The sequence below is a fragment of the Martes martes genome (genome assembly GCF_963455335.1).
Source record: "Martes martes genome assembly, chromosome: 6".
In the NCBI taxonomy this organism is placed as follows: domain Eukaryota; kingdom Metazoa; phylum Chordata; class Mammalia; order Carnivora; family Mustelidae; genus Martes; species Martes martes.
The window spans coordinates 142376543-142391699 of NC_137893.1; the positions used below are offsets into that span (position 1 = coordinate 142376543).

At 44.0% G+C, this 15157-nt stretch overlaps 1 protein-coding gene across 2 annotated transcripts in view; it reads left to right on the forward strand.

Annotated features, from left to right (window-relative positions):
• Positions 1–15157, forward strand: part of LOC308344536 (uncharacterized protein) — a 573794-nt gene that overhangs the window by 269081 nt on the left and 289556 nt on the right. For both annotated transcript variants that reach the window (XR_013966994.1, XM_080806122.1), the window contains one exon: positions 4653–4852. Coding sequence is in view for 1 of the 2 variants with exons in the window: in XM_080806122.1 (XP_080662248.1) it covers positions 4653–4852 (200 nt within the window). In the remaining variant the exon portion in view is untranslated. The remainder of the gene's footprint in view (positions 1–4652; positions 4853–15157) is intronic.

Consider the following 15157-nt stretch of genomic DNA (forward strand, 5'->3'; position numbering starts at 1 on the left):
GGAATTACATAATGAACTGCTTTTACAGTGTTTCAGCTCGTCTATATTTAATGGTATATTGATCTTTTTACCTGGTTAAGAAAATGTAATAGTTGATTATTAGGGTAGTCATTTTCCCGAGTGGCTTTCAGAGGTCATCCTGGTAAATACGTGTTATATTCTCTCCAGGTGTATTATCCAGTTACTTTGAAGTCCAGTATTCTTTGAGAATCCTCTGCACCTCAGAGTTCAATAAGTTTCCTTGGTTTGACTTGCTAAAATTGGATAGTGCTACAAGTGAACTTATTTCTTCTGTAGAGATGGGCATATCATTACTACATCTTTAGCTGGGCTTGTGTCACCCGAGGTCCCCTGAAAGGGAGAAATCCATGTGGATATTGTGGATAGGGAATAAAACCAGATCTGTGTATATACAGTACAACTATATCTGAAGTTATGGATTTTGATGTACAGAGTAGAGAGTAGGGAATGGACTTAAGGATCCCAGAGTGGATGGAAATCCCGATGCTACTCCCCTTTTTTATTTTATTTTTTAAAAGGTCTGAGTGTGTTCCATGTATATTAAGTCATTTTTAAGGAATTCCTTTGAGATGTCCATTTGTAGACCTAAGTTGTTGATATGCTTTTGGTAATACCTAAACCAGGCCAAAAGATTTTCTGGAGAATAAAAATAAACACAATTAAATGTTTTGAGTCATTCTAGTGTCCATCTGTTAACTAATGCTTGAAACCATGTGTAGCTTTGCAATACCATTTGAGTGGCTACTCAAGGGTTTTCTAACCCATCAACATCTACATATAGGGTATCTGTTCTGTTGGGGCAATGTTAGGTACAGTAAAAAAACAAAGAGCTTTTAGAGCCTAGTCTTAGCCAGTCCTTAGGTAGTTGGGTGACCAGATATCTGTATAGTAAATATACAGGTAATATGTATAGTAAATATATATATGTAGTAAATATAGAGTAAATATACTCAAAATACAGGTAGTAGGTAGTCCCAAGCATGTGCTCTTTTTTTTGGGTAACCTATTCAGGGGAAAGAACAGATGACATTATGTGGAAGAGACGTGGGAGGAATTTGGGGGGATTAAGTTGAATAAAATGATTGAAGGCAGAAATTCTACAATTGGAAATGGTCTGAACAAAACCATGGGTCAAATGAAGACATTAATTTCACTGGAGGAGAGTCTTCTTTGAGGGAGTCTTGAGATGTGAGATCTACTTTGCTCATCGGAGTTGTCACTGTATGTTACGACTAAGGGTAATTTGAGGGTGGATTTGTACGTTTAATGCTAAGCTTAGAAATCTAGAACAATGTTTCTGAAACTGAATTCTTGATCCCCTGTTAAGTATTAGGTGAAATACATTCTTTGATGATACAAATGTGGGCACTTCACAAACTTTCCGTGGACTTCCCAGAGTCTTAAATTTACTCATGTACATGGTGCATTCCCAGGAAGGAAGGATCATAGCATGTTATGGTCTCCCACTTGGATCACAGAATCTTTGTTTCCTGTAGAGAACCCACGACCAGCTACCCTGTGTGCTAATTTTCTGTTTTATGCTGTTTGGAAAAAGATGGTCTTAGGTTGTTCTGTGTTGGGATGAGGCATTAAGAAACATTTCTGAAGTGGACCATAATATGAAAATTATTGACCTGCTGTTTTTAATTTTTGTAGGCATAGATCTAAGCAGCTAAGAGCTTGATTGATTGATTGACTGATTTAAAAATATTTTATTTACTCATTTATTTAAAGAGTTCACGGGAGGAGGAAATGGGGCAGAGGGAGAGAGAGAGCGAGAAAATTTCAAGCAGACGCCCTGCTGAGTGTAGAGCCTGATATGGGGCTTGATCTCAGTACCTTGAGATCAGGTCCTGAACTGAAACCAAGAGTCGGATGTTTAACTGACTGAGCCACCCAGGCACCCCTAAGATTTTAAAGTACAGAGAAATCCCTAGATTTTATGGAATCCCAAAGTCACTTAGAAGAACTAATTTCAAGGTATATTTTAATAAATTTAGATTTTTTTTTTAATGACTAGTTTTTGGCTTCTGCTGTTCTCATTGGCACTGAGTTTAAAAGACTCTTTCCTTGTCGATTGTATTTATTCAACTAATTGGCATTACAGTGTGTATTAGGTGCTGTTGGAGGGTGTATGATCTGAAAGAGAAAAACATGGCCATCCACATTTCCTGTTTTATCCCCCACACCCACTGTGTTGTTGAAGGAAGGACTCACTAGAACCTAGTTTAATGGAAAAGGGTATGGTGGGGCTGTGTTGGTTTCCAGTCTCTCCAGTAGCTGTTGATAAAGCTTTTAATGCTATTCCTAGCACCTCACTTCTAAAACTCCATTTGGATTTGTCCTGGTAGAGCCATGTGGTCTAATACTTGTGTTCTATATTGTCAATTCTGGATTATCACAGGATCATGCAAGATTGGATCCGAAAATCATTTCCTCCTCTGCCCATATTTGAAATAGAACACATGGAAAATTGCATTTCTTCAGTAAAATCCTTGGTTGCTTTTTTTCCTCTTCCTTTCAGTAACTATGTTTGGAGGCATTTTCTCCTTTAAGTTTTGAAATAAGGCAGCAAATAAATGTCTTAGAAAAAACTAGCCAATTGAGAGCATTTGATCCAGAGAAATGTTAGGAGAATCTAAAATACAATTAATTGGATTGTTACAGTGAAGGGCTTCAGTTAAAATCTATTCTTCACAAATACATGACAACTTTCATTAAAAATTGATGTTTCAACCTGTATGATCATGATTCTGTGCTGGATCTTGTGTAATTCTTTTAAACTCAGATTTAGACTGCAATCAGGGATGATGGGAGGAAGATTGGGAGAGTATAAAGTGCAAAATAAATCCTGAAGTTATCTTAGAAGCAACACTGTATTTACTCCAAACTCTAAAATGTAGATAAGCATGTCTTATAGGAGAATCGCTTTTGTGGAGAGTGGATGCTTACAATTTGTCTTTCAGTACAGCTCATTTTGTTATTTTTTGTCACCCTAAACGGTCAAAAGTTTCTACATCCAAGTGGAATCATTTTTATTTAAACTGTCTTCAGAAAATCTGTGTGTGTGTGTGTGTGTGTGTGTGTGTGTGTGCGTGTGTATGTGTGTGTGGCTATTTTGGTTTGTTTGTATCTGGTACTCTTGGAGATATTTGAAATAATCAAAAAACACTTAGGTCATAGACAGTGTTTACTGTCTTTAAACAATAGTTTACTTTTTGTTGTTGTTTTTTAAATAGGCGATGTGGTGTTGGCACATGTATTGAGCATACGGATTGAGTGTGGGACACTGGAATCCTACTGCTTAGATCCAAATCCTGGCCCCATGACATCCTAAGGATGTGATTTTGGGTGACTACCTCACTTTCCCTATGCCTTGGGTTCTCCTTCTACAACACGGGCTTGGTGATAACAGTATCTACTACATATAGTTCTGTGAGGATATTTACGGGCTTTAAATAGTACCAGGTACATCATAAATATTAAATAAGTGTTGGCCATTATGACTAAATAAATTCATAATAAATATTAGACATCTTTGGTTTTTTTTTTTAATTTAAGAAAGTGGTTTTCCTTCTAGTTTTAGCGGGTTCCTGCAGGCGGAGGAGGAAGTGAGATAGGAGAGCAGTACTGTGTTTTGTGTGTAATATGATGGCTGCAACATCTTTAACGGGAAGATAGGCCTTGATGGTTACAGGTGTTTTTGATACGTATGCAGAAACCGTGTCATTGCCCTTGCCATTAATGACAAGCGTCAGAACACTCAGCGTCTGCAGTTGTAGAAGTGACTCCTGGCTCTGTGTTCCTTACCAGGGGCTGAAAACAACCCAAGAGAGTGTTTGATTTACTTTCCTAGTTTCAGAAACCTTCTCTGGCTCTTTGACACGGAAGATCCCCGTGTTCAGGGGCTTAAGAAACCTTAAAAACATATATGTAAATGTTATTGTCAGTGTCAGTGTCATGGAGGGGGTAGGCACTAAAAATACGAGAATACGTACCTGTGGGTGACTCCACTTTTATTTTATCTTTTGGTCTGGCATTAGTGACTAGAATGAAATTGTTAGGTAGCCATAATTTATTTTCATAGTGGAATGCCACAGAACTCTACTGGATGTCCTTATTGACCATAAAATTGAGGTTGATATTTTAGGATGACTTTTGCTTGTTAGATGTCTCTCTTTGAACTATTTTGAGAAATATATTCGCTATATAAGCCCAACTTCATCTCTGAAGTATTTCCAAGTTCTTTGGTTTAGGATTTTTCCCGAGAGTTGGCTATTAAAATCAGAAGCTGTGATGTGTTTGAGACGTTCCCAAGCCTTTCCATCCCATAGCTGGTACTCATCCTGATGAGTCTTGGGCTAGCAGGGGGAGCTGCTTGTATTCTGCCCAGAGCACTGGGCACTGGAGCGTTTTGGTGAGGAGGAGTATGGCCTCTACCGCTGTAGGGCACAAATGAGTCGTGTGTGTGTGTGTGTGTGTGTGTGTGTGTGTGTGGTGTGTGCACGCATGCGTGCGCGCCTGGTAAGCATACATTTTCTTTTGCAGATAAATCCATGTCTTTTTTCCCCTTCCTTTGCCCAGGTGGTGCATATTAGTGAACATAGTGTTTTCTTGTTTTCTGTTTGTAGGATCTGCAGTCGCTGCTCCGGCAGTGTCCAACTTGATGTCGTCTGCGGATTTAACAAATGGGCCGTCTTTTCCATCATCTGGTCAACCCCGGATCATCACCGAACATGCTCCTCCCCCGCCCTGATTGACAGATTGCTTTTCTCTCTTGTCCCTTCCACCAAATGTCCTGAAACCTGGCAGGAAAGGGAAAGGGCTAACGGTAAGAATTCTTTGCCACTCTTCTTTGAAAACTCCTTTCCTTTCAAGCGCTGCCAGAGAGGGACTTCTCTTACAAGAGCGTGGTATGAGAACGGTTCACAAGTGTTGGTTTTGGATATTAAAATTTTTGTGATCCTTTTTCGATTCCTTTCGTGGTGGTGGATCAGGAGGAAGACGACGAAAGAGCACGGGACCTAACTTTGTCAAATGTGCAAACGTTTTAAACACTCTGGGCTTCGGAGCCCGGCATTCTGTTGGCTTCTGGCGGTCCGCCCTGGCATGACCCACCAGTGCCTTGGAGCTCAGTGGAGCTAGAGACACACTCATTCTGTCTGTTCTGCTACACCCTCTTCCTTTCAGTCTGGTGTTCAGAGATTGGTGTCGTCCTTCATCTGCTGCCCCCATGCTCTACCAGTCACCATTCCCCTGTGCAAGAAACTTGCCCAGTCCTCTAAATATTTACCAAGCTGCCACCATCTCCTCATTATTCTGTCTGCCCTGATCATCTCCAACTGTGACACTTTCAGTCACCTTCGTACTGGGTTGTATAGGTCACTGTGGACATCACACCTTGCCTCCACCCTCCTCCTAAAATGGACCTCACTGAGTTTGATGTCTTGACTGACGAGCACGTGGCCAACTTCTTAGCATTCCATGTTGCATTTCCATAAATGTCCCATATCTGGGTCCACCGAAGTCTTTGGTTGATGGTTCTAGTCCTGAGTCCATCTTGATTGTGACAGCATGCATGTAAATGTTTTCCATCCCTCTGGGCGCTTAAAATTACATGACTATCCTAGGCCAGAAGGTTGGGTGCTCAGGGATTATCTCCGAGTTGCTGTATCTCTTCTTGTCTCTTTACTGTTTAGATCCAGTTCCTTCCCTTGTGTGTCAGTGTTTAGTGGTTATGATTTGCAATTCTTCCATCCATTCTGTATGGACTCACGTGGGGCTTTTACCCGGGTTCCATTCCCTAATTTTTGGCCAGTTACTTAGTATCGTTATCTAGCCTTCCTATGTGACTCCAGCTTTGACCTCAACTTCTTGATAGTTGCGGTGCCTTCCATCTGAGTCATTCTTACCAAGACCGGGAATTGTGATTCCCAAAAGCACTTGGGGAGTAACTCCTTGCTCCCTGTGTCTTGTTTCTTATGGTCACTGTAGCGAATTTCTGCAAACTTAGTGGCTTCATACAGTAGAAATTTAGTCATTCACAGGGTCACACTCCCAACAGGGGCCAATGGGAGAATCTGTTCCTTATCTTTTCTAGCTTTTGGTGGCTGCTGACATTCTTTGGCCTGTGGTACCTTCACGCCAGGATCTATCTCCCTGACTGCACTGTCTTCTCCTTCTGCCTCCCTCTTATGAGCATCCTTGTCAGTGCATTTAGGGTTCAGTTGGCTAATCCAGAATAGTCTCCCCATCTCAAGGTGCTTCACTGCATCTGCACAGTCTTTGCCACAGAAGGGAACATGTATAGTTTTTTCAGGAATTAGGACCTGTTATGTTCGGAGGCCATTATTGAGACGACTACCATGACTTTTACCCACCAAACACCAGCCAACTCCTTCTCCTGGACACCATGCTCTCGAGTATCCCTGAGTCATGGTTGAGCTTACCTGGCCCTTTGGCTTCTCTGCCTCCTTACCCTCCTCACTTGTACCTGGGCCATTGGCCTCAGTCATGTATATTGAGTGACAGAAGATATCAAGTCCCCTTTCAGAAATGTCACCCGCTTTGGCTCCCTCTCCATCTTCCGCAGAGGCCTTGCCACTCGGGGCCTCCTGGATGGTCACTGCGATGCTTCGGTGAACTAGGACTTATCTCGACATCCTGGGAGGTATGGGCTGTCATCAACTGACCCAGAATGCACTCTTCCCTTCTTCTGTACTTGGTGACGGTTGTTCATGTTGTACGGTTCTCTGTTCCAGTGTCAGATTCCCTGAAACTCCCCCAAACTCCTTCCGCCCTTCACTTTTCCATGTTGGATTAACGACTTCTTCCTCTGTCCTTCCTCAGCCCTCTGTCCGTACTTCATCTCAACCCTCACCACATTGTGTTCTGCTTCATCGCGTCGGTGCTGCCTCCTCGCGGGTGCTGAGGGCCGGAGACAGGACAGTATTCGTCTTCTTAAAATCTTCATGTGATGCGTGACACGCAACACGAGCTTGGCCTAATGATACAGATCCATTGTTGAATGTTCCATAATTTGGAGTCTCTTAGGGTCTTTTCCCAGTTGTCTCATAAGTCCTGAAGTGGTCGTTTTCTTCAAGTGAGCTTCTGCTCCTTGTCCTTCCGGCTTCTGGGGGCCACTGATGTCCTTTGGCTTCTGGTTGCTCCACTCGGTGTCCACCCCTATGATCGCTTTGCCTTTGTTCTGCCCATTTTGGCTTTTGTTCCCGGTACCGATTGGTTAAAAGTACTCTAATTTCTGCGTTCTGCACTTAGTATTTATTCATTGTCAGGGGATCATTATGCTTACTCCTCTGTGGAACCAGTTTGCCTTAATATGAGACTTGAACAGGCCTGAAACCGTAGTCAAGGCCCCGTCATCTTGTAGAACCGGACCTTGAGGCGGGAATTCAGAATTCTGTCAGGGTCATTTCTTTCAACTTTCTGGCGATCTGTCCGAACAGCACCTTGTTTTGTTTTGCTTTTCTTTTCCCTGGGTGTTTTGTTTGTCGGAGTAGATCTGAATTGGAGGTATCCTCCCCACCTTTTCCCTGGAAGCTGGAGACAGAATTGCCCATCGCCTGCGTGATTTTAAATGTTACGCCCAGGGAGGCGTCAGCCGCACAGAATTGCCTGCGTCTGTTTCCTATTCCTCGAGCCTTGAGCGTCTTAGGACTTTTGTAAAGGGCTGCTGGTATTTTATTACATTGCATGTCTTATATTTATGAGAAACTCAAAGGGCTTTGAGGATTTTCTTTTTTGGTATCTAATCTTCTAACTGCTCTCTGAGGTAGGCAGCGTGAAGTGTTATCTCCATTTTGCAGATGTTACAACAGAGGTATAGGACAGCTTGATGTAGGCCCCACAGCAAATCAAGGGCCAAGTGCAAAACAGCTCCCCGATTTGTAACCTCCATTTCTCTCATCTGGATGCCAGATGACTTAATTTTAATTTTTACCACCAATGCCCACTTGGGTTTGGCTCGAAATGTAGGCAGCCCTCCTCGAGTAGCTAGAGGTCCAATTTTAGTGTGAATTTTTCCAGCTTTTGTGTCCCTTCTCATTTGTTACGCACGTATGCACTGACACTCGTGTGTGTGCGCGCGTCAACAAAAAATTACATACTTTCTCTCAAAAGAACGTACGTACAGAGTTGGGTTCAGCGAAGGGGTTGCGTGGTCTGGGAGGGAACGAATGCTTCGTGGTCTGTCTGATAACTTCTTGATTGTCTTTCTTGTCCATTGAGTATGCCTTATTGGCATCAGCTACAGACCCAAAAACATTTCAAAACACAACTCGTGACAGTAGGAAACGTGAGAAAGAAACAGTAGGTCCTAATGGCTACGAATGTTTCCTATTTAGATAATTCTTCATGCAAATGACAAGATCCCCAAAGTGGGTTCAGACTATAACATTCATATATGTTTCCTCAAATGTTAAGCCTTTCTTTTTTTCACTTAGAGTAAATACTTTTTTTTTTTTTTTTTAACTTGAAAATGCTACTACACATGGAAGTTCTCCATGGGATTTGCCTGAGTCTTTAAAGGGAATGTCTTGAGGGGCTCTGTGTGTGCCATGGAGGGTGTGTGGCAAGGCTCCTTTCTTCTGTGGGACTGAATTTGGAACAACCCCCATCTTTCACCAGGTGGCATTAATTATACCATTGCTCCTAGAGCACTAAGAATTGCCAGGCGGGGGAAATATCCCCACAGTTTCTGGAATCTCCAAGGCACAGTGTCCGTTTCTGGCAGTGGACTGGTGGTGAGGCCAGCTGCCACCAGTGGCCTTAGGGATCAGCCTTGAGACCCTGGATTTTCCTGAAGCCCCAAGAGGGGGACTGGAAGCCCTGGTGGTGGTGGGGGGGAGCAGCTTTCACCGCCCCCTGCTCTGTCCGCCTCTCCTCCCACCCACCGCATTTCTGAGCACCACCCAGCTGCAGCGTTTTTGCCTTGGAACCATTTGGAGCGGCTGGGATGGAGGCCACCCAGGGCTTCTGTGAGCAGCGGTGGCGGCAGGTCTCCTATTGGCCAGAGCAAAGAAGGTTCTCACTTATCGGGGCTGAGCATGGGTGGCCGGGATCCCTTAGGATAATGCAATTTCTCACTGTCTGGGGGTGGGAGCTTATTGTCCGCCCTTCCAGCTTTCTTGTTTAAAGCTGGTTTGTGAGGCTTCCGGCGTTCGCTGACTCACAGACACACACAGAAGAAGTCGGTCCCTCCCACCCTCTCTCTCATCCCCCATTTAATGGCTTTTCACAATGACTCAGAAGATAACAGATCTCCCGGCGAGGGGGTAACCGGCTGAAGTCAGAAGGAGGAGGAATTGTTCACACAGGTCCTCCAAGTCTGAAAATCCTCGTCTTCCTCTGGAGCTGCTAACTACTTCCTATTCTGTTCCTGTCTCCCCTCTTGCAAAGGCTCCGGGCTGAGCCCCGGAGCCTGGACGTGGCCGGCCTGTGATTTCAGGGGTCCTAACTCCCGTCGGGGGCCGTCGGCGGGGGGGGGGGGGTACTTTTGCAGATGAGCAAGTTCGAGGATGGTATTTCTGTTTGCCCGACAGAAAACTGCCCTTCCTAACGAGCATTTTGTGAAGACGCCTCCTTGGCCTCCCCCTCTCGCGTGTGCTGAACTGTACTGAACATGAACGGAGAGCTTGATTCCTGGTGTGTGCACCTGGGCGCTTTGTGGAGTCTCTCTTAGCAACCCGCCGTGGAGAGCGGCCCGGCAGTTGCTGGATTTCTAAAGCAGATCAAGCCTTTTCACAATAGAAGCTTATAGTTTTAGAAACCGCATGGATAGGAGTGCTGTAATTTTGCAAGATTTGGCAGGCATCCTTGAACCCAGTAGCCACAGTGACTGAGGCTGAAAAACGTAGAAAGTCAGCTTTCCTTCTTAATTACTTTTAAACCGTGTTCGCACATTCTCAGGGTCAGTTTCAAGATTTCATTGCAGTGATTTTTTTTTTTTTCCCCCTTGCAGTGAAGTCATGGTCTTAGGCTGTTTTCCTGCATTAAAGAAGACTTTCATTAATTGAGGAAGAAGTGGGAGGGGGTAGAGAGAGCACTGCTAACTGGGGAGCATGTGAAAACTTCTTGTGATTATCACCGTGTACCGGTTGTGCACATGGAAAATTCTAATCGTATTAGGGCCCCTATTTTGTGTGGGCTCTTGCCCGAGTGGATAAGTCCCTGAGCTGGTAACATGGGCACCTTTCTCAATGATTATTCAGAGGAATAACAACATACAAAAATAGTCTCATTCCTCTATTTTATTATCATCAGTTCATGAAAATACTGCCAAAGGGCTGGAAAACAAAATTTTCTCATGCTTTACAACCCAGGTCCCCAGGGACCCTGGGCCTCATTTGTCCTGAGTAATTTTCAAAAGGGACTCTGTCCTTGAGCTCCCTATCAGTATCCAGGCTCTCTCAAAGCACGCTGCAGCCTGATACAGACACTCTGCCGGTTTCCAGGGGATGGAAGGTTCTGGAATGGGGATCATTGTCTCCCTCTGGAAGATACAATGTATGTTTTAGGTGGTGGTGATGGTGGTGGTGGTGGTGGTGGTGTGTGTGTTGTGTGTGTATGTGTCGTGTGTTTGTGTTTGACATACACATGGAGAGGTCGTAGTACAAAATTCGTGAAACCTTTTGGTTTCTCTAAGGCTTGTCTCCAGTGCTTGTGTCTTGAATGCAGATTATAATAAATAGAGGCAGGCTCTGTCTGGAAATGCTGGACATCTCTGCCTGAGTTAGAGCTCTTGTTCCAGGCCTCGGGGGATAAAGACAGAGGGTTGCTCTCTAGCTCGCCCTGGAGTCCCTGAGCCTTTGCTGAGGGACATAGCTGCTTTTCTCTGTGTGCAGAATCTTGCCGCCAGCCTCCCACAGTGTGGGGAGAGGGTAGAGAGAAGTGGGAGGAGGGAGGTCTATCAGTCGGCTTCTACTAAATGCCAGGGCCGGGCACTCTGCCGGGGTGCTCTGTGTGCATTTCATGGACTCTACACCCCAGCTTTGAAAAGTAAGTATTCTGTAAGTGAGACAGTGTTGAGCTTTAGAGCTCAGACTTTAGGTCCGTTCCACCAGGATTTAATTACAAATTTTTTGCTCTTAGAGGATATGACTTCTCCATGCCTCAGTTTCCCCATTGTAAAGTGAGTATAATACAGTGCCAGCCTCAGTTGCTGGTTGTTGAGATTAAATACGGTAATGTTAAAGTGCTTTGAAGAATTCCTCCCGTAGGGCCCTAGGTGAATGTTTCATAAATAAAGGGGATAGAAATGGAGATTAATGTGCCCAATTTGTAGAAGGAAGTAGCCGGGTTAGGGTTCTAAGTTGGGTCTGTTGGCTTGAAAGAAGTGATCTTTCCATCTCACCGCTTACCTTCGTTCCTTTTTCTTCGTCCTAGTTCTGTTCGAGTCGGTATGCTAACTCCATTGTCTTCATTCTTCCTCACCTCTCCAGGTCAAGGATGGGTTTGTTCCCTATATCGTTCTGGTTTTCCCTTGTGTTTGGTCTTGTAGAGACATCTTGGGGCGCATGACCTAGAGCTTAAACTTTGAAGGTGGTTCCTGGACGCAGGTGTTAACAGCTCTTTTCTCCAAAGGACTTTGGGGTTGACCTGGCCGTTTTAGCCGCATGGTCAAGCTGTTGGGGTGCCCGGTGTCGTCTCGTGTGTTGGTTCTTTTCCTCCCTCCACCATGGAACCATCCCATGAACAGATTCTGTGTCACCGACGTCCCATGGTACTCACTCCAAGCGTTTGACTTACTGCTGAGCACATACACAGCAGCTCAGGGATATGTGAATTTAGGAAGGAGAACACCACATCGAACAGCCTTTTCCTGTCTCTAAACATAAAATTCCATGGGGCAGCATTTTTCCTTTTCATGGTGGCAGGTTCAAGAGTTTATCATCCAAATTTTGGGATCTTTGACATGTCCTTTGCTTCCACTGGCAAGTCCTCCTGCAGTTTCCACTGTAAGCTTGTAACCCTTTCTCGCAGGTCTGCAAATATTGTGGAGTTGGCTTGGACCCGTGTATCTCCTGCCAGGTCTCCTTCTTTTACACTCTCTTAAGAAATGCTGCTAAAGATGTAGAACATATTTACAAAGTCCTTAGGTGTGGCGACGAGGAACATAACATTTGGTCTCCAGAAATGAAAATATAGAAGAGATTTTGATTACTTTTGCCTCAGTCCCACCTAACGCACCTACCCGTGTTCAGTTTACTTTGGACAGGAGTTTTCAATAATGTTAACGTTTATGTAAACTGCAGTGGGATTTTTTTTTTTTTTTTTTTTTTTTTGACTGAGGATACAGGGTCTTTAAGGCAAGACAACACTATTAATAGCATGTGGATGTGTGTGGTTTATTTTTGTTTTCAAAATGGAAATGTTTCTTTGGGGTTTTGGCATGCTCTTTGATATGTTGAAAGATGAGAAAGCATCATTTGGGAAACTCAGTACTCATACCATATTAGGAAATTTACAGTGCCTCGGATTTCACATTTAATGTTTTAATTGCCTGGTTTGGTAATAGAAACATTTCAAACTTCTCTCTTTCATTTAAAGTTACCACCACTTTCCCCCCTCTCTCCGGCGGTGGGCTGATGCCAGCCTCTGCTTCCTGCCACCGGCCCCAGCGTGGGCCAACGAGTTGCCCTGAGAAAGTGGTTCATCACATGTCATCTGGAATGACTGTGCTGACTTCGGACACAGCAGTTGTTTCCTGGGGTGCTTGTAAATGTGCTAAAGGTACAACAAAACATGAGTTATATTTATGAAACTCAGAGGTTCTGTTTGAATGGAGGATGCTACTCTGAACGTCAGAGAGAAAGTACAGAAGAAGTCAAAGAGAATGCCGCCATCTTGGTCTGGGGGCGATATTTAAGATGTCCACCTGTGCATGGTAGGAGACAGAGATGGAGATGGCATGGCAGAGCCGGGAAAGAGCAGAAGTTGAGGAGTTCATGGAGTTCAGGCCTTCTGGAAAAATCAAGACCCGAAATAAAGTTGACATTTACTCTCCTTATAAATACCTTCTTATGGAAGAAACGGTGGTGAAGGGATTTCTAAAAGTCATTTCTTGTGGACAATAAAATGTAGACGGAACAAGCCTATATCTTCAGTGTCACACGTAGTCACAAGGTTGAGAAGAGAAATGTGCTCTTCTCTGGGGGAATTGGAGCTCCATTACTAGGCAGCTGAGAGTGGGGATTATGTTCACTTTCCATGGACCACTCTCTAAATAGAATTCCAATTAAAATGTCTATTTCGTGTTTCAATATCCAAATATAATTTTTAATTACAGAGTAATCCATGCTTAGTGTAGAAAATTTGGAAAATACAGGAAGACCTCCAGAAGAAAATAAAAATAACCTATAATTATATAAACCAGAGAGAATTTGGATTTTTTTTTAGTATTTATTTCTATGTGCTTATGTCTGTATGCATTTTTATGTAAGTAGGATCTCACTGTATATGCATTTTGAATTCTAATTTTTTTCTATAATAATAAATATGGTATTTAATGGTCCTGTTGTAATTCTTGATAAGTTCATCCCAGAATTTCCCCATGGCTTTTCCACTGGGCTACTTGTGGTCATGGTGGTTTATTATGTCAGGTTAAGTAATACCAGGAGGAACACGGGGAACCGAATGCTCAGCAAAATGTTGTCGATTGATCTCACTGGTGGTAATTTGTCTGTTTTGTCTCTATTTCCTTTTGCTTTTCCATTTTTTGTATCTTATTGTTCGTTTTCTTATTCAGGATTGAAGATCACTTGGTGTCCTCATTGTGGAACCCAATATCCCTGCTTGCCGCCCTCTCTCTCAAGCATGACCCCATGCCCTCCTCACATCGTATCCTGTTCCGCTACCACCAAATTTCAAAGTCTTCAGAAACAAATCAGCAAGCAGATATTTTCCCGTCATTTCTCGTGGGAAGTTTTTGTTCTCTTGATAGCCTAACTAGTGCTATTTTCTAATTCTCAATATGCTGCTTACGTCTTTCCTTCTTTGCCACATCTCCACATTTTATAACCCAGACTTGGCTCTCCTCTTTGTGGGAGGTCCTCCCCACCTTTTAGAAAGGGGAAATGGCCTATATATGTGAAGATTTTAGAGGTCAAGCACTGAACAGTGGAATGTGGGTTCTTGATGCACTACGAGATCGGGAGGAGAGAGGTGGATGTGGACTAGTTTACTCAAAAAAAGGCTTCACAGAGGGGGCACCTGGCTGGCTCAGTCGGTAGAGCAGGTGACTCGATCTCGGGGTCCTGAGTTCGAGCCTCATGTTTGGCGTCCATCTTACTTGAACAAAAGGCAGCTTCATTGCTGTGGGTGACAATTAGTGTAGATATAAAAGGATGGCAGGATATATGTGTAGCACAGGGAAAGAGAGGGTATTTAATGATCGGAAAGGCAATAAACAAAGACCTACAAACTATTAGTGGTAGTGTTTGGTAGAAATGAACATGGTATACAAGTGCAAACTTGAGGGTAATAAGGATGTCTGTGTACAGTGGGTGAAAGGGGAGCATGATGATCTCTCCGAATTCAGCACGTGCTGTCTGAGGAAGCCCACCCTGAATTTCTGTAGCCCCTCGCTAGACCTACGGCATAGATCCCTTCAGATTCCTGACTCCTGCTCTCCTTTCTCGTGTCTTCATCTCCTCCTGGAAATGCCGTTATCCACAGATAACACTTTCACAATGAATTTCCCAAACGCTCTCTCGTTTGATGCTTAAAATAGTCTTGGTCAGGCATGGCCACACTGACATCAGTGCGTATGTCTGAGGTTCGCTGAAGTTAAAGAAACTCTCCTGAGACTCATGGACTAACAGCAGAAGTGGCCCCTGAGGCTCGGGCCCCTGTTCCTTGTGATCAGTCCTGCCATGCCTGCCATTTAGGCCCGCTCTGTTGGCTCACGTGCTCGTTCACTGGTTCACTCAGTTTTGGCAGATCTCGATGGACCGCCCTGGGCCCCATGTTGAGACAAAGGTGAGCAGAGCTCACTTCCTGCTCCCCCTTCCAGTCAGATAGGGTTCCAGATGCAAAGCTGGCTGTATGATCTCCTTATGGATAGACCTCGAAGGACTTTAAGGCTGAAATTCTGGCATGGCTGTAACTTCCCGCAGGG